Source organism: Leucopleurus acutus (genome assembly GCF_964270905.1).
Source record: "Leucopleurus acutus genome assembly, chromosome: 20".
NCBI classification, from domain to species: domain Eukaryota; kingdom Metazoa; phylum Chordata; class Mammalia; order Artiodactyla; family Delphinidae; genus Leucopleurus; species Leucopleurus acutus.
Genome location: NC_139162.1, coordinates 43,339,216 through 43,356,263, shown reverse-complemented (window position 1 = coordinate 43,356,263; position 17,048 = coordinate 43,339,216). Strand labels below are relative to the sequence as shown.

Sequence of the window (17,048 nt, the reverse complement as noted above, 5' to 3'; positions counted from 1 at the left end):
TGCAGAGCCATCCAGTCCCCACCCAGGTGACAGCCTCCTCACACTCCGTGAGTGGGGTGGAGTGGGGAATCTGGGGAGGGGGCTGGCCAGGAGGGGCCAGGGCAGCTCCAACGCTCCGCGGCCCCTCCCCTCGCATGGGGCCCTCTGGCCCCTTCCCAAGGGCTGCTCTTCCTATGGCCTCTGACGCCCTCCTCCTTCTTGCCCTGCTTTGCCTGGAGCACCCGGTGCCCAGCAAGTCCCTTTCCCAAACCTCCTGGGAGAAGGGACGTGGGAGGAGGGGAAGAAACTTCCAAGGAGCTGGAAAGGGGGGGTAGGGAGACAGAAATAAAGACACCAGACAGAGGGAGACACACACACACACACACACACACACACACACACACACACACTCAGACACACACAGAAAGAGAGGCCAACAGACAGAAGGAGACAGAGAAAAAGAGAAACAGAGACAGAGAGACAATTCAGATAGAAATAGAGAGACAGAGATAGAGTGGGAAGCAGACTAACTCATGGAGTCAGAAGTATAAAAAGGGAGAGAGACAGAAAGACAGGGAAAGAGAAATAAACAGAAAATTAGACACCAAAGAGATACAGGAAGCAAAGCAGACTGAGGAGAGACCAAGAAAGAGGAGAGAGAAGCCAGGGCAGAGCGTGCCAGCGGGCGGCATGGAGGGTCACCTGGCATGGGAGATGTAGTGGCCGCGACCTGGGCCAAGCTGGGTGGGCAGAGAGAAGCCGGTGCCTCGGTGGAGGTCAGGGGCCATGGGAGGGGCAGGAATTCTGCTGCTGCTGCTGGCTGGGGTGGGCGTGGGGGGGGCCTGGAGACCCCCAAAGGGAAAGTGTCCTCTGAGTTGCTCCTGCTCTAAAGACAGTGCCCTGTGTGAGGGCTCCCCGGACCTGCCCGAGAGCTTCTCCCCGACCCTGCTGTCGCTGTGAGTGTCCGGCCCTCTGGAGGCCTGAGGCTGCGGATGGGAGTCCTGGGACCCCAGGGGCTGGGGGGCAGGGTGCTGGCTCCCCAAGGAAACAGGGACCCATCAGGATCTTGGGAGGGGGGCAGCAAAGGATGTCGGGAGGCCTGAAAGGGGGCTGCTGGGATTTGGAAAGGAGCCGGAGGGAAATTCCACAGGGCAGGGTCAGCTTCGGGGCCTGGGAAGAAGGAGAGCCGTGGGGTGGGCTGAGCGCTGCCAGGATCCTTGCCAAGCGAGGAGGGCAAATGCCTGTCTCCCCTGGGATGTAGGGGAAATACACACACCCAGGGTCAGGTGGCATGCCAGGGTCCCCTCCGCCCCACCCCCGGACACAGGAGACAGCTCTGGGATGGGACTGGCACACTGGAGCAGTCTTCTCCTCGCCCACCATTGCCCACATCCCCAGCTCACTCGTTAGGACTGGAGTCACCCAGCTGAAGGCCGGCAGCTTCCTGAGGGTACCGTCACTGCACCTGCTGTGAGTGGGGCCCGGCTTAGCGACGGCCACCTGAGGGAGGGGGTGTCCGCGCACATGCGTGTGGGGGAGTGTGCACACATACACGTATGTGCGTGTCCGTGAAAGCATCCGTGTCACACACATACTCACGTGGCATGCGTATGTGTGTGTGACCGTGCCCACGTGGGCTGGGGTTGGGAGGGGGCAAGGTTAACGTGTCAGGTAGGGAGCAGCAACCCTGGAAAACTGTTTTCTAACTTCCTTGCCAGCCTCTTCACATCCAACTCCTTCTCCGTGATCGAGGACGATGCGTTTGCGGGCCTGTCCCACCTGCAGTACCTGTGAGTGAGGCCAGAAGATGGGGGCAGGAATGGGGGCCTGGGAGAGGAAGGCGGAGCCCCTCTGTGTCTCCTAGAGTGGGGGAGATAGGGGCTTGTTGCCCTGGGGAGGAAGTGTCTGCACAAGGGACCGTCTGGAGGGGGCAAGGGTCCTGGCCTCTTGAGTGGGGTTGGGGCTTCTGCTCAGCTGCCCTCTCTGTTTCAAGATTCACGAAAGGCCTGGATGACCCATGACTGTTTCTGGTCCTACCTGACTTTTGGGAGCCCAGGGAGGTTACAGAGAAGCCAGAGATAAAGAAGTGTTTCAAATTAAGAGGAAACTATTCTGAGTTCGTTGGTGATGGTGGTACTGATGGTAATGGTGGTGATGAGAGTATGACTACGCCAGCATGACTGCTGGTGCTGGTGGTGACGATGATGGTGGTGGTGTGCAGCTGCTCGCAGGGAAGTGGTGGCGTTATTGAGGGTGGAGGAGTGGAGATGATTTTGATAAAAATGGTGGACCCAACGGTGATGGTGCTGTTGGTGGTACAGATGAGGAAGTTTGAAGGGTTGGTGTTAGTGATAATTATCAGTATTCTGGGCATCGGTAATTATTGTATTGGTATTGGTGATGGTTTGGGGTAGGATGTTGGTGTTGGTGTAATGGCAATGTTGTTGGTGTGAGGTTTGGTGGTGATGGCGGAGATGTTCGTACGTATGGAAATTGCGGCAGTAGTGGTGCTGATGGGTGATGATGTGAGTGCTGGGGGTAAAGGTGATGTTTCTGGTGTTGGCAGTGCTGGTACCCGTGCTGAAGCTTGTGATGATGGTGGCATTGGTTTTGGTATTGATCACAAAGGCTGTGTTCTTGGTGATGCTTATCAGTGTTGCCGGTGTGGGTTTGGTAATGATGGTGTTGGTGTTGGTGTTGGTATTGATGATGGGAACGGGTGGTGATGGTATCGGTGACAGTGGTGACATGGTATATTGTTGGTGATGACGATGGTAGAGGCACTGGGCGTAATGGATGATGGTGGAGGTATGGGTGGTCATATTGGTGCTAGTGTTGGTGTTGGTGATCAGGGCAGCAGTGGTGGGGATGGTGGTGGCAGTGTTCACGGTGAGGCTGGCAATGACCATAGGGTCAGGTTCTTGGGTCCTGAAACTGTAGGCTGGGACCTTGCTGGGGAGAGGTTCCTGGGAGGTTTTCCCTGGGATCATGCAAGCTGTTGGGGGAGAATTCGGCACATTCCAGTGGCCTATGGCTTCCATGGGGTGAGTTCCCCAAGCACTGTAGGGCCACAGCAGGGAACCAAGGGCCGCCCCCTAACCCCACCTTCCCTCCACAGCTTTATTGAAGACAATGAGATTGGCTCCATCTCTAAGAACGCTCTCAGAGGACTCCGCTCACTCACACACCTGTGCGTGCCCCCATCGCCCCAGCCCTCCCTGACAGGCACCCCGCACCCATCACCCAGGCACACAGCGTATCCTGGGAGCTGCTGATGGTTTCTCCTTCTCTCCCTCCACCAGAAGCCTGGCCAATAACCATCTCGAGACCCTCCCCAGATTCCTGTTCCGAGGCCTGGAGACCCTGACTCACGTGTGAGGCTCAAGGGGGCTGGGAGGGTGGGGGCTCTGGGGAATGTTTGGGTGGGGGAAGGGGACATCTGTGCCCACTCTTGGTTGGCACAAATGAGTATGACTGCGATGGTTCCTACATATTTCCACACCACTCGGGGGCCCTATCCTGAAACCTTGCCTGGGGAGGGGTGGGGAGCGTGGCCCGCAGGGAGTGGAATCCGGGTCGCAGCCCCTCCCCGGCCTCTTGCCCCAGGGACCTCCGCGGGAACCCGTTCCAGTGTGACTGCCGTATCCTCTGGCTGCTTCAGTGGATACCCACCGTGAACGCCAGCGTGGGGACCGGGGCCTGTGCCGGCCCTGCCACCCTGGCCCACATGCAGCTCCACCACCTCGACCCCAAGACGTTCAAGTGCAGAGCCATAGGTGGGGGCTTTCCCGGTGGGGTGGGAGGGACAGCAGGTGTTCCCGGAAGAAGGTGGGAGATTGGGGAGCGGCTGCCAGGGCTGAGGGGCTCACCTCCTTCCCGGCTCTGCCATTTCCTGGCTGTGAGTCTCCTGAGCAAGCAGCATCACCTCCCTGAGCCTCAGTTTTCCTGTCTGTAAATAGGGGTAATAAACAGTGACAGAGGGCTGCTGTGAGACTTCAGTGATGTACTTGGCGCAGGGCCTGGGAGGGGAGGCCCCCACAAATGTTCATTCTCGTCGTTGTTATTGATATAAAATCGACCATTTAAAAAGTACTTCCTATGATCATTTTGCTTTTCCACAAATATATTTTGGTACCTTTATGGGTACTGGGCAAAGCAGAGAGCACAGCAGTGATGAAGCCAGTCCTGGGTCTTGCCCTCACAGAGCCCACAGCCAGAGGCAAGCAGAGAGGGATGGCCCAGAATGATCAGGCCTGGGACGGGGGAAGCACAGAGGGGTCAGGGCCGGGATGGAGGGAGACCGTGGAGCTACGGGAGCCCAGAGCCAGAGCGGGGGCCAGGCACAGCTGGAGGGTCAGGAAGGAGTGGACATTTGAGTTCAAACCTGAAGACCATTACTAACATCATCATCATCAAAGCGTAGGACATGTTTTTGGTCTTTGGGATTCATAGAACAAGGGAGTTAAACTTAGTCACTCTTTATTCCATTATTCAACACACAGTCACTGAGGTCCACTCGGTGCCCGTCCCTGTGAGAGGCAATGGGCACACTGTGGTGACCAAGATAACCCTGGGCCTTGGCCTTGGCCTCATGGGGTCACAGTCCTGGGGGTGGGGAGACAGACATTAAATAAAACATTGCACCAATAAGTGTATGGTACACATTGTGATAAACACAGGGGGTGATGAGAGAGTTTAGGCGGTGGTCCTGCCTTACCTGGGGCATCGGAGAAGGCTTCTCTGAAGAGGTAGCACTAGATGTGGATGTAGCTAAGTGGAGTACAGAGGAAGGAGCCCGCATGTGCAGTGACCCCCAAGGCAGCACAGAGCTGGTCCTGAATGAGGATCGAAGGGAGGCACGTCTGGTTTACGGGAGTGAGGAGGGAAGGACACAGATGAGGTGGAAGGTGCAGGGGCCTCACTCTGCAGGACTTCGAAAGCCACAGAGAACAAGGTGGACTTTATCCAGAGGGCTGTGGGAAGCCATGGAGGGTTTTGAGCAGGGAGTGACATGATCTGATGACCATTTTTAAAAGATCCCCTTTGGATGGGTATGCTCAGTGGTTTGGTTCATTGCTTCAACCCTGGTCCCTAGAAGTAGGGCCTGGCATGTAGAGTGAAGTATTGTAGACTGGAGTCCACCACCCGGCTCCACCGCCACCACACTGGGCAATCTGGGTGCACCGTTACCAAAAATGCTAAGGTGCTGTAACAGAGAGGCTGTCAATACCAAGAATTAAAGAAAACAGAAGGGTCTGAGGTGAGCAGTCCGGTGGGTGGGGCAGCCCCTGGGTGTTATCCTGCTTTCCACGGCTGAAACCGAGCTGTGGCCCCGTCCATAGGCCAGTTCACAAGGAGAAGGGGAAAGGGCCAAGTCCAGGATGAGCCATCTTCCTACAAGCAAGGCAAGCACTACAACCATCACTCTGCTTTTGTTCCACTGGGAACTTGGTCTGGTCATGGCCACAGCGGACCTCAGAGGCGGGCGGGGGGGAGGGCAGCATAGGGGCAGTGCTGGGCTAACGTGGCCTCTGGCTGGGCAGCTTTGTGCCCAGCTGCTATCCTATCTCATGGAAGATGGGAAGGATGGATTTGGCGGGACAGCTGGCTGCCTGTGCCTCTTAGCCTCAGTTTCCTCATCTGTAAAGTGGATATAATAACAGAACATAACCCACAGGGATCTTGTGAAATTAAATGAATGAATAAATGGCTACTTCTAAGCAGCTCTTTGCTGATGCCACGCAGCTTAGAAAGCAGAGTACCGCCATGTTGTCGTGAGTTAATACGTCCATAGGTAAAAAGATTCCAGCGTATGTCCCTACGAGGTCGACACCGTGGTGGTCCTCACCTCAGAGGTGTGCAAAGCGGGACTCAGTGATGAGGACCCGTGGGGTGCCCCTGGCCTGCCTGACTCTCTCCCCTCCCCGCTGCACCCCCTCCCAGAGCTGTCCTGGTTCCAGACGGTCGGCGAGTCAGCGCTGGGCGTAGAGGCTTTCTCCTACCAAGGGGAGCCCCACGTCGTCCTGGCACAGCCCTTTGCCGGCCGCTGCCTGATCCTGACCTGGGACTACAGCCTGCAGCGCTTCCGGCAGGAGGAAGAGCTGTCTGGTAAGCCCACTCCCATCCTCCAGCCTGCCAGGTAGCCTGCCCAGCTCGTCTGACAGGCGCCCTGCTCCCCGCCTCCCCACAGCGCCCTCGGTGGTGTCCTGCAAGCCGCTGGTGCTGGGCCCGCGCCTCTTTGTGCTGGCCGCCCGCCTGTGGGGAGGCTCGCAGCTGTGGGCCCGGCCCGGCCCCGACCTGCGCCTGGCCCCGCTGCAGGCCCTGGCTCCAAGGCAGCTGCTGCGGCCCAATGACGCCGAGCTCCTGTGGCTGGACGGGCAGCCCTGCTTCGTGGTGGCCGACGCCTCCAAGGCGGGCAGCACCACGCTGCTGTGCCGGGACGGGCCCGGCTTCTACCCGCGCCAGAGCCTGCACGCCTGGCACCGGGACACGGATGCCGAGGCCCTCGAGCTGGACGGCCGGCCCCATCTGCTGCTAGCCTCCGCCTCGCAGCGGCCCGTGCTCTTCCACTGGTTTGGGGGCCGCTTCGAGAGGCGCACAGACATCCCCGAGGCCGAGGACGTCTATGCCACACGCCACTTCCAGGCCAGCGGAGATGTGTTCCTGTGCCTGACACGCTACATCGGGGACTCCATGGTGAGGCTGAGCCCAGTCCCGTGGGGCAGGCACAGGCCGGGCCTGACCTGCATCGGTAGACTCCCACTCAGGGCTGACCTTTCAGCACTGACCCCACCTTGCGCACTGGCCTCTGAACTCTGACCCGCCTCACGGGCTGAGCTTCCTAATGTGCTGATCTTTGAGCTCTGACCCCACCCCAACACTGACTCCAAGACTGTGAGCCCTCGAGGCTGGCTGACCCTAAACCACTCCCCATCCCCCAACACTGACACTGGCCCCGAGATTCTACCGCCAAACTCCAACACACCCCAGCGACTACATTTAATCACACCCTGAAGCCCCAGGGCTGACGGCCCACCCCCTCCAGCACTCTCTCTCTGGAGTGAGGTACAGCCAGGGGGAGGGCTCTGGGCCTAAAAGGCACTGATCTGACGCAGGTGTTCACAGGGTGTCTGCATGGGGAGCAGACTGTGGGCACAGGGACAGGAGCAGGGAGATCAGGAAGACCAGGAGGGAGGCTGTGTGATGGTCCAGGAGGGAGGTGACTGTGGCTGGGCTGGCGTGCAGCCAGAATAAATGAGAGACATAAATACCATGGTAGGTGAAACTGACAGATCCCAGGGCTGACTGATTCTATGTGGGGTGTGAGGGAGAGAGAAGGGCTCAGAATGACTCCAAGTCGGTGGCCTGAGCAGCTGGGTGGTGACATTTATGAAGATAAGAAAGCTGTGGGAGTTTGGGGACCGGCAGGCCTCTGTTCCCAAGCTGTCCCAGGTCCTCCAAAGCCTAGAGGACCACTGACGGGCAGGCCTGGCCCTCTTGGACCCCAGCCCTAATGAGCGGCCACCCTCCGCAGGTCATGCGCTGGGATGGTTCCATGTTTCGCCTGCTGCAGCAGCTTCCCTCTCGCGGTGCCCACGTCTTCCAGCCACTGCTCATCGCCAGGGACCAGCTGGCTATCCTGGGCAGCGACTTCGCCTTCAGCCAGGTCTTCCGCCTTGAGCCTGACAGGGGGCTCCTGGAGCCACTGCAGGAGCTGGGGCCCCCAGCCTTGGTGGCCCCCCGGGCCTTTGCCCATATCACCATGGCCGGCAGACGCTTCCTCTTCGCTGCTTGCTTCAAGGGCCCCACACAGATCTACCAGCATCACGAGTTAGACCTCAGTGCCTGAGACTGGAAGGGCCCCTGGACATGGCTGGCAGAGGGCTAGCATGGGGAGTCCTGGGCCTCTGGATGCCCCATTGCCTAGACTCCTGGTCCTACTCAGAGGTGACTGCTGGTCCTGTGAGATACTGACCACAGGCCAAGTTCAAGGCAAGAGCTGCTCGTCCAGTCTTAAGCAACATCTTGGCTGGGGGCAGATGACCCCTCCCCCTCCAAGGATGACTTGGGGGCTCAGGCTGGGGCACCGCCACACGGAGACAGTACAGAAATCATGGGGGGCGGGGGGTAATGTGCAGAGCTCCATGAGGTCTGGAAGCGCCCCGCTCAACCCGCTCTCAACCCTCCTATTCCCTGTAAAAGTACTACGGAGAGGATAGCTTTCCTTTTCCTTCTAAACTCAATCCAGCCAATCGCTTTTAGTGCCCGCCTCCATGACGTCATCAGTAGCTGGGCAGTTTTCCCTCCCGGGCTTGCTAACTTCCTCTGCTGCTTGTGCGCATGCCTGCTGCCGAGGCGGAAGCCCAGCGTGTCTTCCCTGTTGCGCGTGCGCAAGGAATAGGCGGGAAATTGAGAATTGTTGCCGGGAGTCCGAGGTACCCGTCCTCGGTCGGTGAAAGGGGCGAGGACAGAAAGTGTACGAGCTCAATAAACGCGCTGTGCACCCGCCTCACCGGTTGTTGTGGGGTCTTTGGGAGAGGGTGTCTGCTGTGGCATGGGGGTGGGGTGAGGGAGGAGGATTCGTGTCCCAGGAACGGTATTATGGGGGGGGGGGGTCCCAGGGTACATTTTGGCTGCCCTTGTTGAGCTTTCGCGAGGTTTCTAAGGAGTGTGTGCTCATGATTATGGGGGGCCTAGTGGGATGTCCAAGGGATATAAGGGCATTATTAGGGGACAGGTCACGGGTTTATTGTTGGTCTCGTGTCTTATGTATTGTAGGAGATACTGCGGGGTGTTTTGGAGGATTTTAGGCATTTTTGTGGCTCTTGGGGACATTTTGGAAGTCTTATTGGCTATTGGAGACTGTCTCAAGGGAGTTTAGGGCTTGTTGGAGTTCTCACACCGTGTGATCATTATATATTATTAGGAGTATCATGGGGAATCATTTAAAGGTCTTACAGGAACATGTGAGTGTTAGGAAGGGTCTTTTATAATAAAATGGGGTCTGAGGTGAGTCGGAGGGTCACTATTATAATCATAAGCTATCTGGCTACTCCTGTTGTGACAGGATGATCCCACATCCTAGTTTTCCTGGGAAGGTCCCACTGTCCACCTGAGTGTCCCAGCATTCCATCTGGCTAGAGCTCCCTTTCACTCTCAGAATGTCCCCCATGTGGCTACTAGAGCATTTTAAATGGCGGATGTGGCTCCCATGGCCACGGAGGCAGAGGTCAGGCCCCATGCCGTCCACCAGGTCATGAGGAAGCAGGCCTGTGGGCTTGTCCCAGTGGAGAGATTCAGCTGCCAGCTTCCATGCTGGCCCCCATGCACATCCACCTTCTCCTGGCCCCCCAAAACCCCAACGCGCACATAGGGAGTTTCAAGGCTGCTTGGGCATGAGGCAAGATCATTTAAGAGTGAAAATTGAACAAAGACCCCCTCCAGTGAGAGATGAGATGGAGCCCTGGCCAGGGGGTCTGAGAATTCCATCCTGGGGTTTAGGATCCTGTGCAGAGCCAGGACTTGGGGAAAGAGTGGCCCTCGGTGCTCTTTCTGCTGATCCATCCTCAACAGTTATGGGCAGAGCCTGGGAGAGGTGACAGGGTCAGCTCGTGAGAGTGGATCAGGTTATATCTCCCCAGGGTGCATACACACACGCACACGCACACGCGCACACACACACACACACACACACCTCATACCCTATGTCCCAGTCAGCTCCATTCTGTCCCTGTCTTACCTGAAGTGATGAGAGGTGGGGCATCGCTTGGATAGTGACTAGGGAAAGAAAAGTGATGAGATCTCTGTTCACCCCCGTTCATCCTCTCCCTCAAGGCTAGAGGATTCTCAGCTTGCCCCAACATATCTTCCTAGCTATTTTCCCACAAAGTTGTACCATCCCAGGGACCAAAGCATTTCATGATTGGAGGCCCTCTGAGGATTCATGGCTCTGAAGAATAAACCTGGAAGAGCTCAGTAACAGGAATTCTCCAGGGCAAGACCCAGAAACCCGGCCTTTTTTTGTGTGTGTGAAATTTAGCTCTTTCCCCCTGAAAGGTGTCTGTCCGGTATGAGGCAGGCACACTGCCTGGAACCCATCTTACCGGGGCTTCCGGCTGAACTTGCATTTGCATTTCCCACCTGTTAGGAGAGAGGGGAACGTCAGGGGAGGACACCCACCGCCCTGCGCTGCCCGCTCCCCCGCCAGCTGCTCCACTCACTCATGAGGACGATGATGCCAATGGCGCACAGGACCGCTGCGAAGATGAGCCCGCCGACACGGAGGCTGAACCAGTCTAGGAGAAACCCAGAGGGGGCCCTCGGTGCCAGCCCGTGCCCTCCTCATCCAAGCCCCCAACCGCTTGACGATATGCATTAGGCACCCCTGATGTGGGATACAGCAGTGGAGAGAACAGACAGCCCTCCAGCCCCCGCACTCACTTTCCAGTCTCTACACAGCAAGCGACAGAGATCTAACGTGGAGTTAGGTAGAGAGAAGCGGTCTGAAGACATATAAGCAGGGCCAGGGGACGGAGAGTCAGAAGACAGCTCTTTTAGGGAGAGTGGCCAGGGGAGACCCGGCTGAAGGGGCACATTTGAGCAGAGGCCTGAGGAGGGGAGGGAGAGAGCGTGGGGCAACGTGGAAGAAAACGTGGGGGTGGTTCTAAGGACCAGGCTGGCATGCCTGGTTGCCTTAATCCTCTGTGTTTACTGTTCAATGCTGCAATCCTCGCCCCTGGGTCACCCCCATCAGACCCTCACTCAACCCTGTGTGGGACCGTTGGCACGAAATCGGTCTGAGGGGTGAGTGGGGCTGCAAAGGGAGGGGCACAGGCTCTCACCGTAGTAGAAAGGACTGTTTTTATCTGCAAGGAAAGAAAAATAGGACATGAATCCAGGATAAGAGTGGGGATGCAGGGGTCCTGGGGGAGACTTTGGGGGCGGGACTGGTGGAAGAATCGGTCTGACTCACCTTCCGGGTCGTTGGCATCCAAGGCAGGCAGGCCTGGCGGGGAGAAGTGGGGTAGGAGAGAGATGGGGGTGCTGGCCTCGGCAAAGCTGGGGCCAGGGCCGTTGGAGCTCCAGGCCTCAGCGTAGGGTCCCCTGATGGACAGTTCCCCACGTCCCACGGGCACAGGGGTCCAACCCCAAACTAGCTCCTCTGCACGTTCCACCTCGGAAATGAGGGTTTCCCCCGACTCAGCCCCACACCTGCAATAGGTTTTCACCTGGGTGGCTTTGGGCCACCTAGCCAGCCTTTGGCCTGATGTTTCCAGACACCTGGCTAATCCACACCCCCTGCAGAAACGAGCGATGGTCTTGTCAAGATGACAGGTGGCTTCAGCTCCCAGGCGTTCTCAGCCCTCATCTCCTGGTTCTGCCACGTCCACATCCCACCCATCCCTCACCACCCCCCTTACAGTGACTTACTAATTATAAACTTAATATGCTTTATTTAAAAATGCAACTTTACATCACTACCCTGAATGGAATGGCAGTCTTGCCCAATGTAACTGATAAAAACAGGTACAATGAGGGCTTCCCTGGTGGCGCAGTGGTTGAGAGTCCGCCTGCCGATGCAGGGGACACGGGTTCGTGCCCCGGTCCGGGAAGATCCCACATGCCGTGGAGCAGCTGAGCCCGTGAGCCATGGCCGCTGAGCCTGCGCGTCCGGAGCCTGTGCTCCGCAACGGGAGAGGCCACAACAGTGAGAGGCCCACGTACCGCAAAAAAAAAAAAAAAAACAGGTACAATGAAAGCAAAGGACTAGGTTTGAATTCTGGCTAGAAGCAGTGGGCTGCCTTAGCTCTGGGCCTAAGCTCTGTTCTTTCTTTGTTAAAGGGAGGTTCATATTTTAAAATTATATTTAAAGCACAAACACATGGTGCTTACTCTGTCCCAGGCACTCTTCTAAGTGCTCTGCAAATAGTAACTCGTTTAATCCTCACAGTGACTCTATAAGTAGGTGCTACTATTGTCCAGATGGGGAAACTGAGGCACAAGGGGCTTCGGTAACTTGCCACATAACCTTGAAACTCTTACCTCTCGTCATCAAGTGTTAAGAAGTGTTAAAGACACAGTAGCCCAGAGCTGAGCCTTCTTGATGTCACCAAGGAGACATCAAGACCACGCATGACGAGCTGTGTGAACCTCTGCTGTAAGAGGTCCTCCTTTATGTGTTCCTTGAAATCACCAGTGAGGCACTTCCCACCTTCCAGGAGATGCTGTCCTGAGACTCACCACCCCACAGGGCAGGCAGAAAGCACGAGAGAGCCACACACAAGCGTGGTCACCACCCAGCTGAGGGGGTCAGGGGAAAGGCAGTCCAGGAACGGGCACTCACCTGCCAGGAGGACGAGCAGGCTCAGGGCCACCTCTTGCATGTCGGAGAGCTGGCCTGGAGGGATCTAGGGGGGAGGTCCAGCTTTAGCAGGGCCACCGGGATGCCTGTGGTTCCCAGTCCCCTGCTGCTGTGCTCCTTATCCAGGGTACACAGCTCACCCCAGGGCAGAAAGCCTGGCCTTGAAACGCCGCTGGGCTGAGAGATAAGAAGGAGCCGGAAAGTGCAGTGGGGGCTGGGTGAGAACGAAGGCCTACAGGGGGAGCAGCAATAATAACTCACTGGACGTGGACTTGAGGCTTTAAGTGAATTGCCCTGGCAACCAAATGAGGAAGGTGCCGCCGGCTGTTATCCCCATCTTACAGATGTGGAAACTGAGGCTCCAGAGGTGAAAGTGGGTGCTCAAGGTCACCTTGCCAGGAAGCGGGATTTAAACCAGACTTGGCTCTGCGGAGGCTGTTCCTAACTCAGGACTCTCTCAGGGCCTTGGGGCGTTTTGGGAAATGGGGTGTTGGGAGCCAGGTGGCAGGAGGCCTTGTTCCTGGGAGTGTCTCCCATAGACAGCTCGGAGCCTGCCCGCCCTGCCCAGACTTCGCAGAACTTGGGCTGGGCCAGGGCTGGGGACTGAACTGGCTCCTCTTGTTGCTCTGGGCAGGATGTGGGGAGGAGAGAACTCAGAGAGGATGGGGGGGGAGGGGGAGGGAGAGGGCAGCCCCAGCCTCATCTTCTGCCCCACCCTCCTCGCACCCCACCGTCCTGCTTCTGCCCCACCCCTGCCCATCCCACCCCAGTCCTTGGTCCTGCCTCTACCCCTACCAAGCTCCTCTGGCAGCAAACAATTCCTCTTTCCCCAGGTAGGCCTGCGCAGCACAAAGAACACTCCGCCACCCCCTTCTTGGTCCGGTATCAGTCCCCCTGTGCGTCCCCCTGTCCCCTCTCCCGCCCCTGCCCCACTGCCACAGCATACATTGTCCCAATCTTGATAGCAAGAGCTAACACTTAGATCTACCCTGTGCTGGGCACCGCCAAATGACCTTGCTGGGTTTTCACTCATGTAATCCCCCAAGAATCCCGGAGGCCATTGGTCATACGCCCCATTTCACAGACGGCAAAACACATACCCTCCCTAAGCCTGGTAAAAAGCCCGTTGACATTGCCTGCTCTGTCTCCTTGTCCGCAGCTGGAGAGCACGTCCCGTGTCTCTCTCTCTCTGGCCTCTATGTAACCCCCTCCCTGAATTTCTTTCCTGGGAACCTTCTTAGCTTCCCAGTTCATCCCATATACCAGACTCACAGTTTTAATTTGAGCATTCATTTTTTTGAGCATTCAGGCAGGAAAAGGGCCTGTAGCTTTGGGGAACATTACTAAGGCGTTTAAGACCGCCCCCCTTCAAATTTGGGGTGGTGCGGGGAGAGTTGGAATGTGTATGTGAGCAGGACAGCCTAGTGGCTCCCAGCACAGGTCTGCAGAAGGACCACCTGTAGTCTAAAGCGAACACATGAGGCTTTGTCACCCCACGATCTCACTAATACTAGTAATAAGAGCAGGTGCTGGTTGAATGTTGACCCCACACCAGACACTGTTCTCAGCTCTTTGCGCTGGTTCATACATGTAATCTTCACAGCTTGATGGAGTTGGCACTATGATTAGCTCACGTTGCTGTCGCAACCCTGTCACCCCTGCGAATTCAGCTTAACGCTCTATACTGTCACCCGGGACTCAGAGTCTCAGCGCTTAAGCCTCTTTCCATGGGAGCCTCCAAGCCTCCCTGGCCGGTGAGGGCTCCATTCACCCCCATACAGCCCCTCCCCAGGCATCTCCCAGCATCCCCAGCACAAGGGGCACTGATGGGTGGTCTCAGCCGTACCCAAGCCCCTGCACGACATCTCCACCCTACTGTCCCATGGTGTGGGCTGCTGGGAGCTGGCATCCGGGCATCTGCCCTCTCCTGCCCTGTTCAGGCTGTTATTGGAAGAGGCCCCAGGGCAGCTCCCGAACTGACTGCAGTCGGTGTGAAGCCTTGGAGAGAAAGGCAGCCTGCAGACGGAGGCTGCGCCCACCCCTCTCTGCTCTCTCCCGGCCCCAGAGATCCCAGTGCTGGTGTGAGGACTTTCCGCCGTCCCCCCCCTACTATCGTTCTGTTTCTCCACGATGGTGGCCAGGCCCTTCAGGCCTGAGCAAAATGACTCCCTCGTGTCCCTGAAGTCTCCGCGCCACCTCCCCATGTTACAGCTTCCCCGGGAAGCCGCCAGCCCCTTCCCCTAGAGGTCTCCAGGACCCACACATTCCCAATATGGGGACACCCTGAGCCCACCTAGTCATCCACCCATCCAGCCAGTCTGATCCTCCCGATCCAGATACTTCTGTGCTACTCAGAACCCCCGATCTACCCAGACCCACCAGTCTAACAGACACCCCAGTCCCACCTGTGGGCCTTACCCTCGCCCCAGCTGGCTCACCCGGCCTCCTGTGTGGTGAATGATGGGGAGGGGGGCTTTCTCTAATCTGCTCCCCCAGCAAAGGACCTTGAAGGGGGAAGGTTCTAGGGGTCTTTAGCAGAGAGCAGTGGAGGGAGGGGCAAAGCCAAGAAGGGGTTGGAGGGAGGGGGCCCCAGCCCCTCACCTGCGTGCTCCACAGGCTGCGCGGAGGTTCAGGTTCCGGGAGAGAGCGGGGCTGCTTAGCCTGGGTCCTGCCTTTATCCGCAGCCTCCACGCCCTAAGCAAACCTGGGCAGGTAGAGAACTAGTCTGACTCCCTAAAGCTCAGGGGCTCTCTCACCTCACACCTGCTCTTAAAGAGACAGTTCCAACCCCCAACCACTAGTGGCAGGGAGCTCCCTGGGGTCTGTAGGGTCACAGCAGCCTTAGGCGAGGCAGAAGGAGAATATGATGAGGGCTGGAACTCTGCCCCTCACCTCCAGAGAGGTGGCTTTCTCCAGTCACCTGCCCCTCAGAAAAGGACCTGGAAGGAGGAGGGGCTCAGGTCTTTAATGGCAGAGCTTCTGGCTGGCGGGGCGGTGCGGGGAAGGCCATGCTTTTTTTGTAATAACCTAATCTCTTTTACTTAGATTGTGTGTTGTCCTTGGAGGGGGGATGGGTGGCCATTGCGGGAGATCTAAAGTCCTCCTCCGGGCTACTTGCTGCCGTTGACACAGTTTGAGTGTCAGCAGAAGATGCCGATAGGACCAAGGTCATGAGGTGGGGACGAGATGCACGGGGTGGGGGGAGGGGGTGTGTAAGGGGGCGGTGAGCTGTTGGGCCGTAGACCATGACCTCTCCCCCATCGTGCCCATCATGGCCTAGGGAGACTGGGATCTGGTTCCCAGCACCAGGCAGACCTTCCCAGCCTGGGTTCTTCCCAAGGGTGCTGGGAGCCAGATGTCTCCGCAGTGGGTGTTGGGACGGGGGCTGCCTCTCACCGCGGATAAGGGCATTGCACTGTGCAAGGCTCCCTTCCCCTCCCTCCTCCCTCTCTTGTCCCTCCTCCTCATGGCATTCCTTCCAGCTGGGGTCTGTGCAGGTCCCCACTTGTTCCCCGTTGGGGTGCCCCCTCCCCCCAATTCCGCCTTTTTAGACAGAGGGACTTTTGTCTGGGGGCTGGATGGAGAACAAGGCGCCTTTGAGTGGCTGGCGGAGGATTGGGGTCACGGGGAGGGGCAGGGCCTTCCTAGGGTGGCTCTGCACTGGCCACCAGCTGGACTCCAGGCGACCCCCAACACCATTGCGGGGGTGGGGAGGAGGGTGCAGGAGCCAGGCCAGGGAGAGGGTACCATGGGGAGTGTGGAGTGCTGGACAAGGAGAGGGGGTTTTGAGGTCAAGGCTCTGCTGGGGGCAGGGAGAAAGGACCCCTCCCCACTTCTCAGCAGGGAGGGGGAAGGGTGGGGCAAGGAACGCCCGCCCAGCTACACGCTTTCTTTATGTGGGCCCCTTGGGCAATTTCTCAATCCCAGGCCCTAGACTAGGACAGGGTCTCCCTACAACTCCCACCAAGGAGGGGCCAGTCCCTGCAAAGAGTGGGGTTCAGTCAGGGTGGGGCTCAGTCGAAGCAGGAGGTTCAGAGGGAGATAGAAACAGAGAAGGGGAGGCATGGTGGGGGCAGATCCCAGTCCAGCTAAGGGGGTCTTTGTGTCCGGTCAGATAACATCTCTTGCCCAGACATTTCAAAATTGCAATGTTCCTTTGAAGACCCTTCTGGTGGTCTTGGGGGTGGGGTGGTGTCTCCCTCTGCTGGGAAGTCCAGGAACTGCGTGCGTCCGAGACAGAGAAGGGGCGAGTGCTGGGTGGCTAGGAGGGATGCTCCATTCCTCACCTGTGCCGGAGTCTGCACACTCAGATGTCAATGGGGCCAGGCAAGAATCATGAATGAGTGAAGCAGGCCAGGCATGAGACTATAAGGTACGGTGGCAGCTGGGCAAACAGAACTATTGTCCTGTCTATAGGGCAGCCACCGGGACTTCCCTGGTGGCGCAGTGGTTAAGAATCCGCCTGCCAATGCAGGGGACTCGGGTTCGAGCCCTGGTCCAGGAAGATCTCACATGCCGCCGAGCAACTAAGCCCATACGCCACAACTACTGAGCCTCAGCTCTAGAGCCCGCGAGCCGCAACTACTGAGCCCGCATGCCACAATTACTGAAGCCTGTGCACCTAGAGCCTGTGCTCTGCAACAAGAGAAGCCACCACAATGAGAAGCCCACGCACCGCAACGAAGAGTAGGCCCTGCTCTCTGCAACT

At 57.7% G+C, this 17,048-nt stretch overlaps 2 protein-coding genes and 1 long non-coding RNA gene across 4 annotated transcripts in view; 2 read left to right on the top strand and 1 right to left on the bottom strand.

The window, feature by feature from the left end:
- The window catches only part of LOC309977173, a 336,876-nt gene that overhangs the window by 72,318 nt on the left and 247,510 nt on the right, over positions 1-17,048 (top strand). The gene's annotated exons all lie outside the window — the stretch shown is intronic.
- On the top strand, positions 766-7,828 carry LGI4 (leucine rich repeat LGI family member 4; the record flags this gene model as incomplete). The annotated part of the gene is made up of 9 exons (XM_082862407.1): positions 766-935; positions 1,378-1,449; positions 1,698-1,769; positions 3,098-3,169; positions 3,282-3,353; positions 3,586-3,755; positions 5,923-6,087; positions 6,170-6,675; positions 7,514-7,828. 9 exons carry the CDS (start codon positions 766-768, stop codon positions 7,826-7,828), a joined length of 1,614 nt encoding a protein of 537 aa, XP_082718533.1.
- On the bottom strand, positions 9,459-12,409 carry FXYD3 (FXYD domain containing ion transport regulator 3). 2 transcript variants are annotated; one of them, XM_082862310.1, is made up of 7 exons: positions 12,323-12,409; positions 10,952-10,984; positions 10,821-10,844; positions 10,200-10,274; positions 10,083-10,119; positions 9,719-9,756; positions 9,459-9,565 (listed from the first exon to the last, which is right to left on the bottom strand). In XM_082862310.1, exons 1-7 carry the CDS (start codon positions 12,360-12,362, stop codon positions 9,546-9,548), a joined length of 267 nt encoding a protein of 88 aa, XP_082718436.1. In that variant the 5' UTR covers positions 12,363-12,409; the 3' UTR covers positions 9,459-9,545. The 2 variants fall into 2 exon arrangements, with proteins under 2 accessions (XP_082718436.1, XP_082718437.1); XM_082862311.1 differs by lacking the exon at positions 10,821-10,844.